Source organism: Equus quagga, chromosome 4, assembly GCF_021613505.1.
Source record: "Equus quagga isolate Etosha38 chromosome 4, UCLA_HA_Equagga_1.0, whole genome shotgun sequence".
Lineage (NCBI taxonomy): Eukaryota > Metazoa > Chordata > Mammalia > Perissodactyla > Equidae > Equus > Equus quagga.
The window spans coordinates 23,294,092-23,309,134 of NC_060270.1; the positions used below are offsets into that span (position 1 = coordinate 23,294,092).

Sequence of the window (15,043 nt, forward strand, 5' to 3'; positions counted from 1 at the left end):
AAGCAGAAGCGACCTACCTCGGTTGGGTTTAACCAAGCTCTGGTGTTGTGCGGATCCTCTGCAGTTTTCAGGGCACATACAAGTGTGCGTGTGATTGCCTCTTCTACCCGGGCCTGGTGATCTTCTTCCTAAGTTGATTAAAAAAATACAGGTTTCTTCATTTGTCTCTGTGTCTCATGGCTTCAAATAGAATAGAGTCTCTCTTAATTGTGTGTTCTGTTCTCTCATTAATAGAAACTCTGTTACAGAAGGAACGAATATACTGTTGGCAGACCACAATTTTTATACATTCACTATCATTTGCCATCTAGAAGAGTTGTAGAACATTTCACCAATCAAATTTAAGTATGTATCCTGTCTATAAGACATACGCATTAAGTGTGAACCACCTTGTGATATTTTGTCCAATGCTATCCATTCTGACATGTTTAAAATTTTTTTTAAAAGTATTACATACAGAGGAATAATCCTTATAGAGTTTGATAAGCTAATTGTTTGAGGAATGGGAGAAAAATTATAATAAACATGGTGGGCCACAAGAATGAGAGGGTTAAACGCCTGAATATGGTTTTCTTTTTTACGATACAATAAACTATAGCATTAATAATAAATTACATGAAAATCAACAACTTCTGCTCATCAAAGACACTATAAAGGAAAAAGAAAAACCAGATGTCTGTAACACACACAATTAATATGAGATTGCTATCGAGAGTATATAATCTGTACACATCAATAAATGACCCAATTTTTAAAAATGGGCAAAAGATATGAAGACAAGCATTTCAAAAAAAGGGCAATCATATGACAAATAAACACATGAAAATATGCTTAACTTCATTAATAATCAGGGAAATGTAAAATGAAAAATCCATGAAACTGGCAAAAGAACGTCTGATAATTCCAGGTGGTGGAGAAATGTGCATTGACAGACAGAAGTCTTATACACTGATGGTCAGAGTGCAAACTGATAGAGCCATTTGGAAAACGTGTTGGCATTATCTTGTAAATTTGAGTACTGTACACCCTACAGACCAGCAATTCCACTCCTACATATATACATATTTTCTAGAGAAGCTCTTGCACATGTGTACAGGAATATTCTATTTATAAAAGCAAAACACTGGAGGGGCTGGCCCCATGGCCGAGTGGTTGAGTTTGCGCGCTCCGCTGCAGGCGGCCCAGTGTTTCGTTGGTTCGGGTCCTGGGCGCAGACAAGGCGCTGCTCATTCAGGCCATGCTGGGGCGGCGTCCCACATGCCACAACTAGAAGGACCCACAACGAAGAATATGCAACTATGTACTGGGGGGCTTTGGGGAGAAAAAGGAAAAAATAAAATCTTTAAAAAAAAAAAAGCAAAACATTGGAAACAACTCAATTATCCAACAATAGAACAATGAACCAATAAATTACGGTACAGGAACACAAGAGAATATTATACCACAGTGAAAATGAATGAACAGCTACATGTTACAACACAGATGAGTCTCAGAAACATAATACTAAATTTAAAAAAAGCAAATCCCCACATGAGACACCATCTCACACTAGGATGGCTGTAATCAAAAAGATAACAAGGGTTGGTGAGGATGTGGAGAAATTGGAATCTTCACACACAGCTGGTGGGAATGGAAATGGCACAGCTGCTTTAGAGAACAGCCTGGCAGTTCCTCAAAAGGTTAAACATAGAGTTACCTTATGTGATGGTTAATTCTATGAGTCAACTTAGTCAGGCTGTGGTGCCCAGCTGTTTGGTCAAACACTAGTCTAGATGTCGCTGTGAAGATATTTTGTAGATGTGATTGACACAATCAGTTGACTTTAAGTCAAGGAGATTATCCTCAATAATGTGGGTGGACTTCATCCAATCAGTTGAAGGTCTTAAGAGCAAAAACTAAGGTTTCCTGGAGAAGGGATTTTGTCTCACGACTGTAACAGAAATCCTGAGTGAGTGACCAGCCTGCTGGCCTATCCTACAGATTTCAGACTCCAGATTGAAGTTCAACCCTTGTCCGAGTGTCCAGCCTGCTGGCTTGCCCTGACTAATGTACCATGTGACCCAGCCATTCCACCCCAGAGAAATGAAAACATATGTCTACACAAAAACTTGTACACAAATGTTAACAGTAGCATTATTCATAATAGCCAAAAGAAGACACAACCCAAATGTCCGTCAACTGATGAACGGATAAACGAAATGTGGTATTATCTACACAATGGAGTATTTTTCAGCCAAAAAAAAGGGAATGAAGCACTGACACATGCTACCATATGGATGAATCTTGAAAACATTACGCTGAGTGAAAGATGCCAGCCACAAAAGACCACACACTATATGATTCTGGAATTGGTAAATCTATAGAGACAGAAAATAGGTTAGTGATTACCTATGGCTAGAGAGAAAAATGGGGGAGTAACTACTAATAGATATGGGGTTTCTTTTTCGGGTGGTGAAAATGTTCTAAAATTGCTTACGTTATGGTGGCACAATTCTGTGAATACACCAAAAACTACTGAACTGTACACTTTAAATGGGTGAACTGTATAGTCTGTGAATTAGATTTCAATAAAGCCATTACTGTTTCAAAAAAAGCAAGCCCCAGAAGGCAACATTAAATATGATCTCATTTGTATAAAGTTCAAAAACATGTAAAACTAAACAAACATATTTTACAGGGACATACAAATATGTGATAAAACTCTTGTTTAAGCAAGAGAATGAGGCTAGAGAAGGGGACAGACGAGATGGGGTGGGGAAGAGGGCAAGACAGATGCAGGTTACTGCTAACTTTCTAGTTTTGGGGTTAGGTGATTTCATTGGTATTCATTATATTTTCCTTTATATCTTACAAATATGTTATATATATACTCTTTTATATGTATAAATACAATAAAAGACACAATAATGGAACAATATGAGAGTGAGAGGAAAGCCCTTACAAATTAAAAATACTTTAAAACAAAGTTTGGGCAAATACTGATAAAATGAATACATTTCAATACTAAAAGAATAAGGTGAAAAGGATGAAAAAGGCACAAGTGAGAAGAATTGAGAATGTACTTTATCCCCTAGAATATATCAGAACAGACAGACTGCATTTCTCTAACAGAGAAACTAAGAAGGGATGAATATTACATCACCTGAACTGGACTAGAATCTCTACTTTCTTCCAAACCGATGTGACTCATGACGCGAATACCAGGGCCTGGAGTTAGCTTGAGCCATATGGATACGGCAGGCTTTGAAACCTAGGGGCTTTTGCAGCTAAATTTGGCAATGAGAAGGAATTATGGTCCAGTGCTCGAAGAGACAATGATAAAAGCAACACATGAAGAGGAAGACAGAATCACTCAGCTCCTACTTTGCACTCCAGTTTTTCAAGAGAGAATGAATGGTCTTCAAACTGTGAAGTACACAGAAAGAAGATAAGAAGGACCTGGAGTCCTAGACTGGTGGAGGACAGAAAGCATCCACTTTAAATCAGTATGAAGTCTTAGGACCAAACTTCTAAGTATTTCCTTGGAGCTTGTTATACTCAATGATACCAATCCTTTGGAAAATTCTGTAAGAGACGACTATATGTAACAAGCTTCTAAAAAGACCATGGTGAAGGCTTTCAAGCCCTTCAGGCCATGTAAATTCAAATCTACATAAAATATGGACAAAGAGCATTCTACAGTACGTTAAAAAATACACCACAATCAAGTGGGATTTGTTCCAGAAATTAAGGATGGATCCATATTAGGAAAATACATTGATATCATTTACTCAAACACCACATAGTGACTAAAGAGGAACATTACATGATCATCTCCATCAATGTTTAAAAAGCATTCAGCAAAATTCAACACCTTTTCTTGATTTTAAAAAATAAAAATGTAACAAACTGAGACTTAACATGATTATAAATATATATATATAAAACTCAGCTCCAGATCCAGCATTTAACTTAAAAAGAGAAATTACTCAAGGGGGCCACCCCCGTGGCCAAGTGGTTAAGTTTGCGCACTCTGCTTTGACAGCCCAGGGTTTCGCCGGTTCAGATCCTGGGCACGGACATGGCATCACTCATCAGGCCATGCTGAGGTGGCATCCCACATGCCACAACTAGAAGGACCCACAACTAAAAATATACAACTATGTATCGGGGGGCTTTGGGGAGAAAAAGGAAAATAAAATCTTTAAAAAAAAGAGAGAGAAATCACTCAAGGAATTCTCTCTAAAGTCAAAAACAAGATAAGGATGCCCACTATTTCCACCATTATTTACTATTGAATTGGAGCTATTAGCCAATGTAGTCCGACAAAAGAAAACAATTACATGCAAACAAATGAAAAAAAGAGGTAAAAACTATTTTAATTTTCAGGTAATTTGAGAGATGGCTGACAACCCAATAAATTCAATAAGAAATCACTACAAACAATAAAATAATTCAAATTAACACAAAAATCAATACCCTTCACATACACAAACAATATCTAGTCAGATGATATAATGGAAGAGAAGACTCTACAGACCACAGCAACAAAAAAGATGAATTACCCAGGGATAAGCCTTAAAAAGAAATGCGCAAATCCTACATGAGGAAAACTTTAAAACACTCGTGAAATAAAGAAAATTAGACTGGAACAAGTACAAAGGTATCTCATTCTTACACAGGATAATTCGACATCACAAAGTTCATATAAAATTTAATACGGATTGAATAAAAATGTCAATCTTTTTTTCCCCTGAAGCTAGACAAGTCAATTCTAAAGGTCATCTGAAAAAACAAATTCAAGAAGAGCCAGGGAAACACTGCAAAAGAAAAGCTAGGAGAGAAGTTAGCCCTACAGATATTAAAACATACTCTCTAAACAAAACAAGATAGAAGGGATGAAAGGATAGGAAGAAAGACCAATGGAAGAAATCGATCCAAGTATGTACAGATCTCTGGTATACGATTAAGGTCACATTTCAAACCACCAGAAAAAACACAGACTTTAAAATAAATGATATCACTGACAATTCTATTGTCATTTGGTAAAAGATAAAACTAAATCTCAACCTTATACCATACACTAGTATAAACGTCTAAATGGATAAGAAACCTAAACGTAAAAAAATGAAACAATCCAAATTCTAAAAGGAAACACAGGTGAATTCCTTTACGATCTGGAAGAGCATGAAATCTTTCTAACTATAATTCAAAACCCAGAAGCAATAAAGTTCAACATCACATCCATCGGTGAGGCTGTGGAAGAAGAAAGCACTCTCACATACTTCTGATGGAGATGCAAAACGGCACAATCACCGCGAAGTGGAACTTGGCAAAACCTAACAACTAAAGATACATTTACCCTCTGACTTGGCAAACTCATTTTTAAGACTCTACCCCGAAGACACATTTCAACAAATATAAAACAACATATGTACAAGGTTATTCACTGGCATTATCTATAATTACAAAAGATTGGAAATAACCCAAACATCCATTCATATGGGAACTACTGAATAAACCATGGTGCACCCATATATGGGGTATATATAACTGTAAAAAAGTTATATATAACAGAAGAAAAGAACATTTCTCTGCACCACTATGTAGTTAAATTCAGGATATTATTGTTATGTGATAAAGGTAAAGTGCCGAACACTATAAATAGTTTATTACCTTTTGTGTAAGAAAAGTGAGGAAATATGAATGAACAAATATGAACAAGCACATAAATACATAAATATGTAAATTCTTATTTATTCACATATACGTAGTCATACATAAGTATATTTATTCATTTACGTATTTGTATATATATGTTTACAAAGAAGACACACTGGAATAATGAAATGAAAACGAATAAAAGTGGATCCTTATAGGGATGGGGGAACGGAGTAGAGGGGACAGAGATGAAAGGGAGACTTCTCTGAGTATATCTTCTAATGTGATTTTGACAAGTTAAATGTTTTACATATTCAAAATATTAAATTAGATCAAAATGGGGGAAAAAGTAAATCCTAATACTGAAAACAAACTGAAATAAATGAACCTAACTGAAATCAGTAACATAACCACAAATGAAAAGGATTCCTTCCTAATGACTTCTGAACACAGGGCTTTGTACTCCCTTAGTGGGATACAGTCAAATAATAAAACAGCTTGTGAAAAAATCTTAAATTTTACTTGCAAGTTTAACGGTTAGTCATATTAGTATTGGAATTCTGGAACTGCAAACTTTACATCTTAACAAATATATTGCTGGATAAAGCAAATAAGTAAATATGTTTCTGTTATTAAGGACCCAGATTTTCAGTGTAAGAGAAGAGATAAAAATACAGAAATGGGCTGGCCCCATGGCTGAGTGGTTAAGTTCACACGCTCTGCTTCAGCAGCCCAGGGTTTCACCAGCTCAGATCCTGGGCGCGGACACGGCACCACTCATCAAGCCATGCTGAGGTGGCGTCCTACATATCTCTGCCAGAAGGACCTACAACTAGAATATACAACTATATACTGGGGGGCTTTGGGGAGGAGAAGAAGAAGAGAGAGAGAAAAAAAAGACTGGCAACAGATGTTAGCTCAGGTACCAATGTTTAAAAAAAAAGAAAGAAAGAAACCAGAGGTTTTGAGCTTGGAAAAGAAAAAGATTAAGAGGACTCATGACAGGTATCTTCAAATATTTGAAAAAGAAAAAAATTCTATATAGTCTCAGAAATAATGGATATGGTCACGAGCAGGCAAATGACAGCTCGAGTACTTAACAACAGATGAGCCGCCTTAGGGGGCGAAGCATCCGTCAGGACTACTGCAGATGTGCCTTTGGCACTGGGAGCAGAGGTGGACTCCATGCACGCTACACCTTGACGTTTGCTCCAACTCCAATTCAGCATGCTACGAGCAGAATTTCTCCTGCCATACCTCTCACCTAATCCGCAAAGGCTACCCATCACTCTTCTCTAAGACCCATAAAACAGTTTCCTGTTACAGTACAGTCAAGTGTTGCCTAACAGTGGTGATGTGTTCTGAGAAACACATCATTAGGTGATTTTGTGGTTGTGCGAACATCATAGAGTGTACTTCCAAAACTAGATGGTATAACCTACTACACACCTAGGCTTTATGGGACCACTGGCGTATAATGTGGTCCACCGTTGACCAAAACTTCGTTATGTGGCCCATGACTGTTTTCCTTATGCTCCACCTATGCCAAAGGCATTTCCATTACCAGAGGATAAGAAAAGCCTGACTGAAGGGAGGATGTAGCTGCCAGAGAGAGAAGAGAGATGCAATCAAAGCCTCAGGTTAAACAGGGTATAGGCACAATCAAAGCCTTAGGTTAAAGAGACAGACGTGAGCTGTAATGGCAGCCACTTTAATTGTCAAGTAGAGCACACAACCAGGATTAAGCATAGCACACTGGAGGGAAGAGGCTTCTGGCAGAAATGAAGTGATAAAAACCTAGCTCTGAAAGACTCTGCTTTGAGAAAATGGGTAAGCCAGGACTAAGAATTCTGAAATTCATAATGAGGACCCTGAACCAAGAAGCCCAGATGGTGTGGGAAGGGACTGGCAACACGGGACACAAATGGCAGATCCAGCCAGGCCCAACACAATTCTCCTAACAACACTGGTCAAGGCAGAAGACCCTGCATGCTGACATCAGGGCCCATGGTGTACCCTCCAGAGAAAGAGAATGGCGCGTCACTAAGAGTCCTATTTCCAACCTAAACATCCATCAGCAGAAAATAGAATACATAAATTATAGCATAGCAAGACAAAGTAAGACTGGAGTGTTGGTTAAAATTAATCACCAAGTTCTATAGACAAATTTTGTATATCTTAAAAGCAGAGATTACATTTATTTAAAAGAAAAACATACCAGCTCAATCCACGAGTTTACACTGACAGTGACAGGATCAATGGATTCTACATAATGCCACCAGTGTCTGGGAACAAAGAGAACCTGAAAACCAAACAAAAAATGGTTAGCACAAGAACAGGACGTTTTATTGTTATTTTAGAATCACACCCTAATTGAGGCTGCCAGAAAAAAAAAGGAATACAAATGAATTTATAGTAATATTGCTGTAGGAAAGGGAAACAAGAAAAAAACCCCACAGCCATTACTCGTAATAGCCAAAAAGTCAAAACAACCCAAATGTCCATCAACTGATTAACGGAGAAACAAAACGTATATCCACACAATGGAACACATTCGGCCACAGAAAGGAATGAAGTACTGGTAACATCCTATAGCATGGATGAACCTTGCAAACATCATGGTGTGTGAGAGAAGCAGACACAAAGGGCCATACATTGTATGACGGCACTTATGGGAAATGTCCAGAAGAGGCAAATCTACAGAGAAAGAAAAGAGAAGAGTGGGTGTCAGGGGCTGGGGGCACGGGTCAGTGAGGAGCCACTGCTCGCAGGATGAGGCAACTTGGTCAAGTCAAACTGTTAGAGTTGGAGTACTTGAGTGTGAAGGAAGCAGAAAAAGAGCCCGTGGGCAGGGAGTAGAGGAAGAAAAACAGGCAGGGAAGAGGGATGGTCGAGGACATAAAGTCTCCTTAGAGACTAAGAAAACCTTTCAAATTGTTAATAACATAGAAGACAGCAGCTGCCGGAGTTGTAAAGGGGATTGTCCCCCTGGGTAGCAGCACTAAGTACAATACCTTTGGAAATGTTTCAGAGGCAGTCAGTTAAAAGCAAATCATTCTCAGCTCATTCTGCTCTGTTGGCCCACCACCTGGATGCATTCCAACCTGCGTTTCTGTGTTTGGGTTCTAGCACAGCTGACCAGACATTAATTGTGAATAAATGTTCCAGGGTGCTCAAGTACCCAAGCCTTGACACCTTCTCTTAACCTGAATAAAAACGACTGTGAGTTCGTCTTCCTCCACAGTCCATTCTCCTCTTCACCAGTAGGGGGAGCTGTGTACCCCCCTCCCATTTCCCTTCCACGACCTGTGAAGCCGAGAAGTCCGTGTGTGAAGCCTCTAGCTGCCTCCCACTAGCAGCGCAGCAGAGAGGAAAACCATGATCATTTGTACTGGTGGGGAGGCACGTGGCATGAGGACTTGAGAGAAGTTACAGCTGGTGGGTCCACTGACAGGTCATCGATGTTTAAAGCCCACATTACCTGTCCTGGGCTCAGCGCAACCATATGTCTTCGAGCTTTCCGGAACTGAGGAAAACGTTTTAAATCAGGATTGACAACATTGACTTTGCTGAACACGCTAGATTCTTCATAAGGGATTCTAGTTGGATAAAGGAAAGGAGTATCTTCAGGAGGAAAGAGATGCCATCTTTTCCTGATTAAAAAAAGCAAGATACAAGTTAGTACACTGAACTTGAGACGAAACAGGTAGGAGGGCAGCAGCCACGTGTTCATTTTTACTCATTTTAATTCAATCCATAAAGAAATACAGGAGCAATCTCAGTGGTCACCTGGCCCATCCCTCACTCAGGGCTGGCATCCCCTCTGCAGACACCTGGCGGGGGAGGACAGCAACCAGTGGACAGCTCATGACTCCCTGAGGCAGCCCCTTTGTTGCCGGGACAGATCTAGTTTGTAAGATCACTGCTTCCTATCTCTAATCAAAGTCTGCCTCCTCATAAACCATTTCTGTCCTGACTCTAGAGCTACCCAGCACAAGCTCCACCCTCTCAAATACCTGCATTCTTAGCCAGAGGAACCACCCAGAGCTCTAACTAAAATAGTTTCCAGACTTCTCTGTTTGGGTTATAAATTCCTTAAGTTAAACATTTGTTAAGTTTATCCACGAAGGAAGAGAAATGCAAAAATGATGCCACATAGCTAGAAACTTGCATAATATAGGAATTTTCAAAAAGAAAAAATTGTAAAATGTTTCCATCACTTTAAATATTTTTGAAAAATAGAAGTGATAAATCTTAACTCACAACATGCCAGACACACCCATACTTCGGAGCCAATAGAGGGAGGAGAAGGAGGGAGAATTGTGAAAAGGGAAGAAAAAGACAGCGACAGAAATACACAGATGGGGAAGCAAAGAGAAAGCAAGATACAAAAACCACCCAGTTCTGGAAAAGCCCTCACGCCCTCCAGTGACCTGTTGCAGTTACAGTGGGGCAAGTGTGTCCTTTTAGAACTGGGATGCAGTTGGCTGCTATTTTCAAACTAAAAAGTATACACTAAAGTCTTAGTTGCCTTAGAAATGACAAAGCTGCTCCATTCCACTGTACCTGTGACGAGTTCGGGAGCGGTTTTTGGCCTTCAGTATGTTTAGAATGTTAGAGCTGGAAGAGCTCTTAAGCGATCATCAGACTAATCTCACTTTCAAAGTAGTGGAAGAGGGACCAGTGCTTGCTCAGTGCCATTCACTGGGCTAATGGTTGGTGGTGGACCCAGAACTAGGTCACAGATCTCCTGACCTCTCCAGGTACCAGGTCCTTCTCCTGCACCATAGCTGTGTTTCCCAAAGAAATAGCCATAATGATAACCATCTCATACAATTTGCTTTGCTTGGCTTAAAATGTAACATATATGCGTCCTCCTCTTGTTAATCGGAAAAGGTAGTCTGTCATCCTGTCCTCCCTGCTCAAGAATCCTTGGTTCTGCATGCTGAGAGGACAGGGAATAAGCAGTATTTGCCTGGGAGGCAAGACCCCCAGGCTCCACCTGCCTTTCCGGCCTAATCCCTCTGTCTCTAATGCGCAACTTACACGGGACCACTCACAGGCTCCTCTACATCCCATGCCTTCCCGGGGTCTTGCTTGTGCTGGTCCCTCGGCCCCTCCCATCTGTCTTTTGAACGCTTACCCATCCTTCAAAGTCCATCACAAATGGCAGCTCCTCTCTATCTTTCCCTGCTCTTTCCAACAGGAACGTTCTCTCTTCACTTTTGAGTTCTCCAGCTCTATAAAACCTTCCTCAAGAGCATGCACGTCCTGCCTTATATCACAGCTAGCAGTGGGCTTGCCTGCATGCTGGCTGTAAACTCTCTTAGAGCAGAGGTGTCTTGTTCACTCACCTCATTCACTTCCAGATTCCTACTGTAACATGTGGTACCTGCACAGCAGGATATTCAACGACCACTTACGGAATAGTTATTTTACTACTGCAGAGCTATATGAGGCCATAAAATACACTCTACTACAAAGTTCACATAAAACTATGTTAATTTTATACCATAGAAAGAACCCAGGTATTTTTGCTAATGTTTTTCCAACTTGAATTTCTTTGGCTTATTTCTCAATTCAGAACACATGGAAAGCAGCTACCTAAAATGATGCCCTCCCTTACTGAGTTTAAGTTCAGACTATTAACTCCACAAGGGCAGGGACCATGCATACTTGATTCACTGTTGCATCCAGGGTGCATAATAATGCACCTGAGAAGTTCAAGGACCTTTAAAAAAGACCTGATGAATCAAGGAGTGGACTACCTTACACCATTTTATAGTCTTCAAAGTACTTCGCATGTGAAATCTACTCACAAACACACTCACTGTTTCTCTTAGATCTCATAATCCTCATAATCCTTTTCACGTCCAAAGGGTCTGAGAACTTGCATGTGGCCCTTGCTGCTTTTCCCTCTGGGCTCCCTGTAAATGTCCCGAGAGGCCAAGAGAGGAGACTGGGGCATCACTAATTGGGGGGAAATAAGGCTGCACATACAGCATTCTGAGTACATCCTCCAAGTGGCAGAAACACTAACTCTCACTGGACTCCCAGAACCAGGGACTACCAGAGTACTGCCTGACTCAGCCCTGGCATCTCTTAGGGGCCACAGACAGTTGGAGATAAAAACCGACTTAAGGTAGTAAGATACTGCATGGTGTCTACATGGAGGCACAAACTACAATTTAGAGTTGAAAGGGGCCATAAATATCTGGTCCAGTAGTTCTCAAACCAGGCTCCCAGGCATCCCCTCAGCACTGGCAGGTAGCAGCAAAGCCTCTTCCTTTCAACAAACTGCTCTATTCTTATTTATTTAGGTTTGAAGAAAGGGTGTCCCTCCTTTTAAATAAAAGTTTGAAAGCTACAAATGCAGACTCTTATGTAAAAGAGCGAAGCAGACAACTGTCTGGCTGAACTGGGAGTGGAAGCCTGGAGTTTCAGGATCAGCTTTCTGAAGACGATCCTCATCACAGCTGAGAGACACACGTGGAAACCACCAGTAAACTGTTCCCCTCACTTCACAAAGGAGGAAAGTGAACGAGATGTTAAGAGATCTGCCCTGGTCATGAGGCAGGCTGACAGGATGGAGCTGGGACTAAACCTTGGGGTCCTGCCACCTACCTGATACTCATTCCTCTTCCTGTGCAACACACACACACTCATGCATGCGCCTGTGCATTACCTTCCTTGGACCTGGAATACTAAGTTGCAACCGTAGGAGTCCAGATGACAGGGTGTATGGGCCCCCAGGGAGCCGATCCACAATGTACTTTCCCGTCCATTTCTTCCAGGAAATCCGAAGTCAGACCAAATCACATCCTGTTTTGAAAATAAAGGTACAGTCCATCAAGAACCAACCAACTCCACTGTATGGCAGTGTTGCACACTGTCACTTAAGCGTCTGGTTTTTGGCCCTTGGAATACTCTTATAGAAAAAGCTATCGATGGAGGAGGTTAGGTTTCCAGAGAAGTCCAAGAGATCTTTTAAACCAATAACATATCTGAATTACTTCACTAATAGTAGTTATCCAACCAATATTTACTGACTGCCTACAACATGCCAGGCAATGTTCTAGAAGCCTGTAATGAATCGATGAACAAAACACATAAAATGCCCACCCAGATGAAGCTCATGTTTTAGAGGCTGGAGATAGACAGTAAATTACAGACATAATTATGCAGATTTCTAGGGGAACAGTGTTTCAGGCAGCAGGAACAGTGACTGCAGTGGAAGTAGAAATATTTCAAATATCTCTGAAGCTCAACTCAGGAAGCCAGAAGGTCGTATTTCCTGTAAGCAGTGCAGATATTTCTGGACACAAGTACTACATTAACTTTTTGCCCTTCAATGATCACATAAAAGAAGCCTTCTCCTAGGTTAGCGGAGTTATTTAAAACTATAGATGCCAGAGCTTTAGTTCATACCTGCTAAATCAGTCTCCACGTGGGGGCAGCAGAGCACACCTTCTGAAAAACACATCTATTGAAGACTTCTGCTGTACCAGCAAAAGTCATGCACTCCTAAGTGTAGTAAGTAATGAACTTTTAAATAGAGACAACACAGCGCTCTTGGCTTGGCTCTCCTTACACGTGGTTCTGCGGACAGAGCGTGCCCAAGTCAACTACTGACCCATAACTACCATCTGATCCAGTAGTTCTTAAACCAGGCTTCCTTGCATCCCCTCAGGGATGCTGCCCTGCTACCAATGGCTCTGCTCTACTTTATTCAGGTTTGAAGAAAGGGTTGTTCCTGCTTTTAAATAAAAATTGGAAAACTACAAACATAGTTTGACATAAACCGAAATCCATGGAATTAAAAATATGTATAAGCTAGAAAAGAACATACTAGTGAACCAGACATAAAGATTTTGTTTTATTCATTTTTTTACTCATCAATTTTTCCTACTGAGTTCTGAAAAATAAAACAAGAAAGACTTCTATGTGCAGAACATGGTCCTAAATGTTGACACCTCTTTTATCAGTATCTTCAATCTATATTTTCTATTTTTAGAGGCAAACCATTAAAAGCTGTATTCAAAGAGAAAGATTTTGGAGAGATATTTAATGGATGGTTTTGAGGAAGCCTAGAAAAAGGCATTTTCATTTTTGTTTTGAGTGATGAAAATAGCGGAATATGTGCATGTAACTAATGTCTGTTATGGAAGGGGAGTTCTTGCAAGGTCAGCACTACTGTAAATGCATATGGCTCACACGCAGCAGCTCCGGGGTGGCAAAAATCACATCCCCTTTGGATATAGCCCATAAGCTCCAGGCAGGGAGCTCTGTATTGCCAATGTCTAACCTAATGCCTGGCGCAGGGGGAGTGCTGATGACATTGGCTGCTTGGGACAGAAAGAAGAATCTGTTGGCTTATTATGGACAAATGGCTCAGGTCAAGAACATTTTTGAGCATCTACCACACACCTGGTATGACGCTGGGTGTTTGGAATACAAATGTTAATGCAACATAGGCCCCCCCCCCCCCCGCCCCTGTTCAAATCTAACGTGGGAAATAGTCCCATAAATGGACCTTTTCAATACAGTATGGCAAGTGCTCTGACAGAAGTGAGCAGAGGGAGCTCTAAGATCACAGAAGAAGGGCTCCGGGCCCAAGCAGGAGCTTAGGAGAGGCTTCCAACTAACCCGGTCCTGGGAACGAGTCACAACACCTCAGTCTGGAAGTTAACTAAAGGCAGCTGAAAGACCTGCAGCATAAAAACAAAAAACGGGGTTCTGCCTTAGCTAAGAAGAGGCTGGGTTAAACGGTTCTTAATCTTTTTATAGACACACCCCTCTGCAAATCTAATGAATCCCAACACCCCTCTCCTGAGGAGAATGCACACACACATACAATTTCATAGATACGTTGAGGGAGTTGATGGGCTGACCCCAGGGAAGAACCCTGTTCTAGAGCACAGCTTAAGGAAGAGTCAGAATGAAGAATTTTCTGCCGGGTGGGGGTGACTATGAGAAACCGACGAGAGGTTTCCCTGACCTCTTAATCTAACACAGCAACGATGTGAAAAGGGAAATTACTTTGGAATAATTAGATCAGGGTGACCTGAACTACCTAAAATTCAGTTGCAAACTGGCTGGGACAGCCAAAGGGTGAAGGGTTTGCTGGGTAGGGGCAGAGAGAGGGAGTGAGTCAAAGTAAATTTGTCAGAAAAAAGAGAGCATTTAGTGTACCTACTTCGTGTTTCTTTTCCTCAGGTCTTGAGTTGGGACTTTCTGGCCAATTGAGTTCAGCTACTTGCAGGTAGTCAACTGTCTGAAATCAACACGGGCCCAGGAGACTCTGCCTTGAGTCTTGCTAGAAACAAGTGACCTGTTAGGCCGCTGTATATCAGTGGCACCAACACAGGTGACCAGTGGGGTGATCCATCCTGGGGTCTATTCT

The 15,043-nt window shown here is 40.9% G+C and overlaps 1 protein-coding gene across 2 annotated transcripts in view; it reads right to left on the minus strand.

Annotated features, from left to right (window-relative positions):
• Window positions 1–15,043, minus strand: part of HSPBAP1 (HSPB1 associated protein 1) — a 51,089-nt gene that overhangs the window by 995 nt on the left and 35,051 nt on the right. For both annotated transcript variants that reach the window (XM_046657967.1, XM_046657968.1), the window contains exons 4-7: window positions 12,326–12,462; window positions 9,122–9,293; window positions 7,859–7,942; window positions 18–128 (exon numbers count right to left, since the gene is read on the minus strand). In XM_046657967.1, the coding sequence (XP_046513923.1) occupies window positions 18–128; window positions 7,859–7,942; window positions 9,122–9,293; window positions 12,326–12,462 (504 nt within the window). The remainder of the gene's footprint in view (window positions 1–17; window positions 129–7,858; window positions 7,943–9,121; window positions 9,294–12,325; window positions 12,463–15,043) is intronic.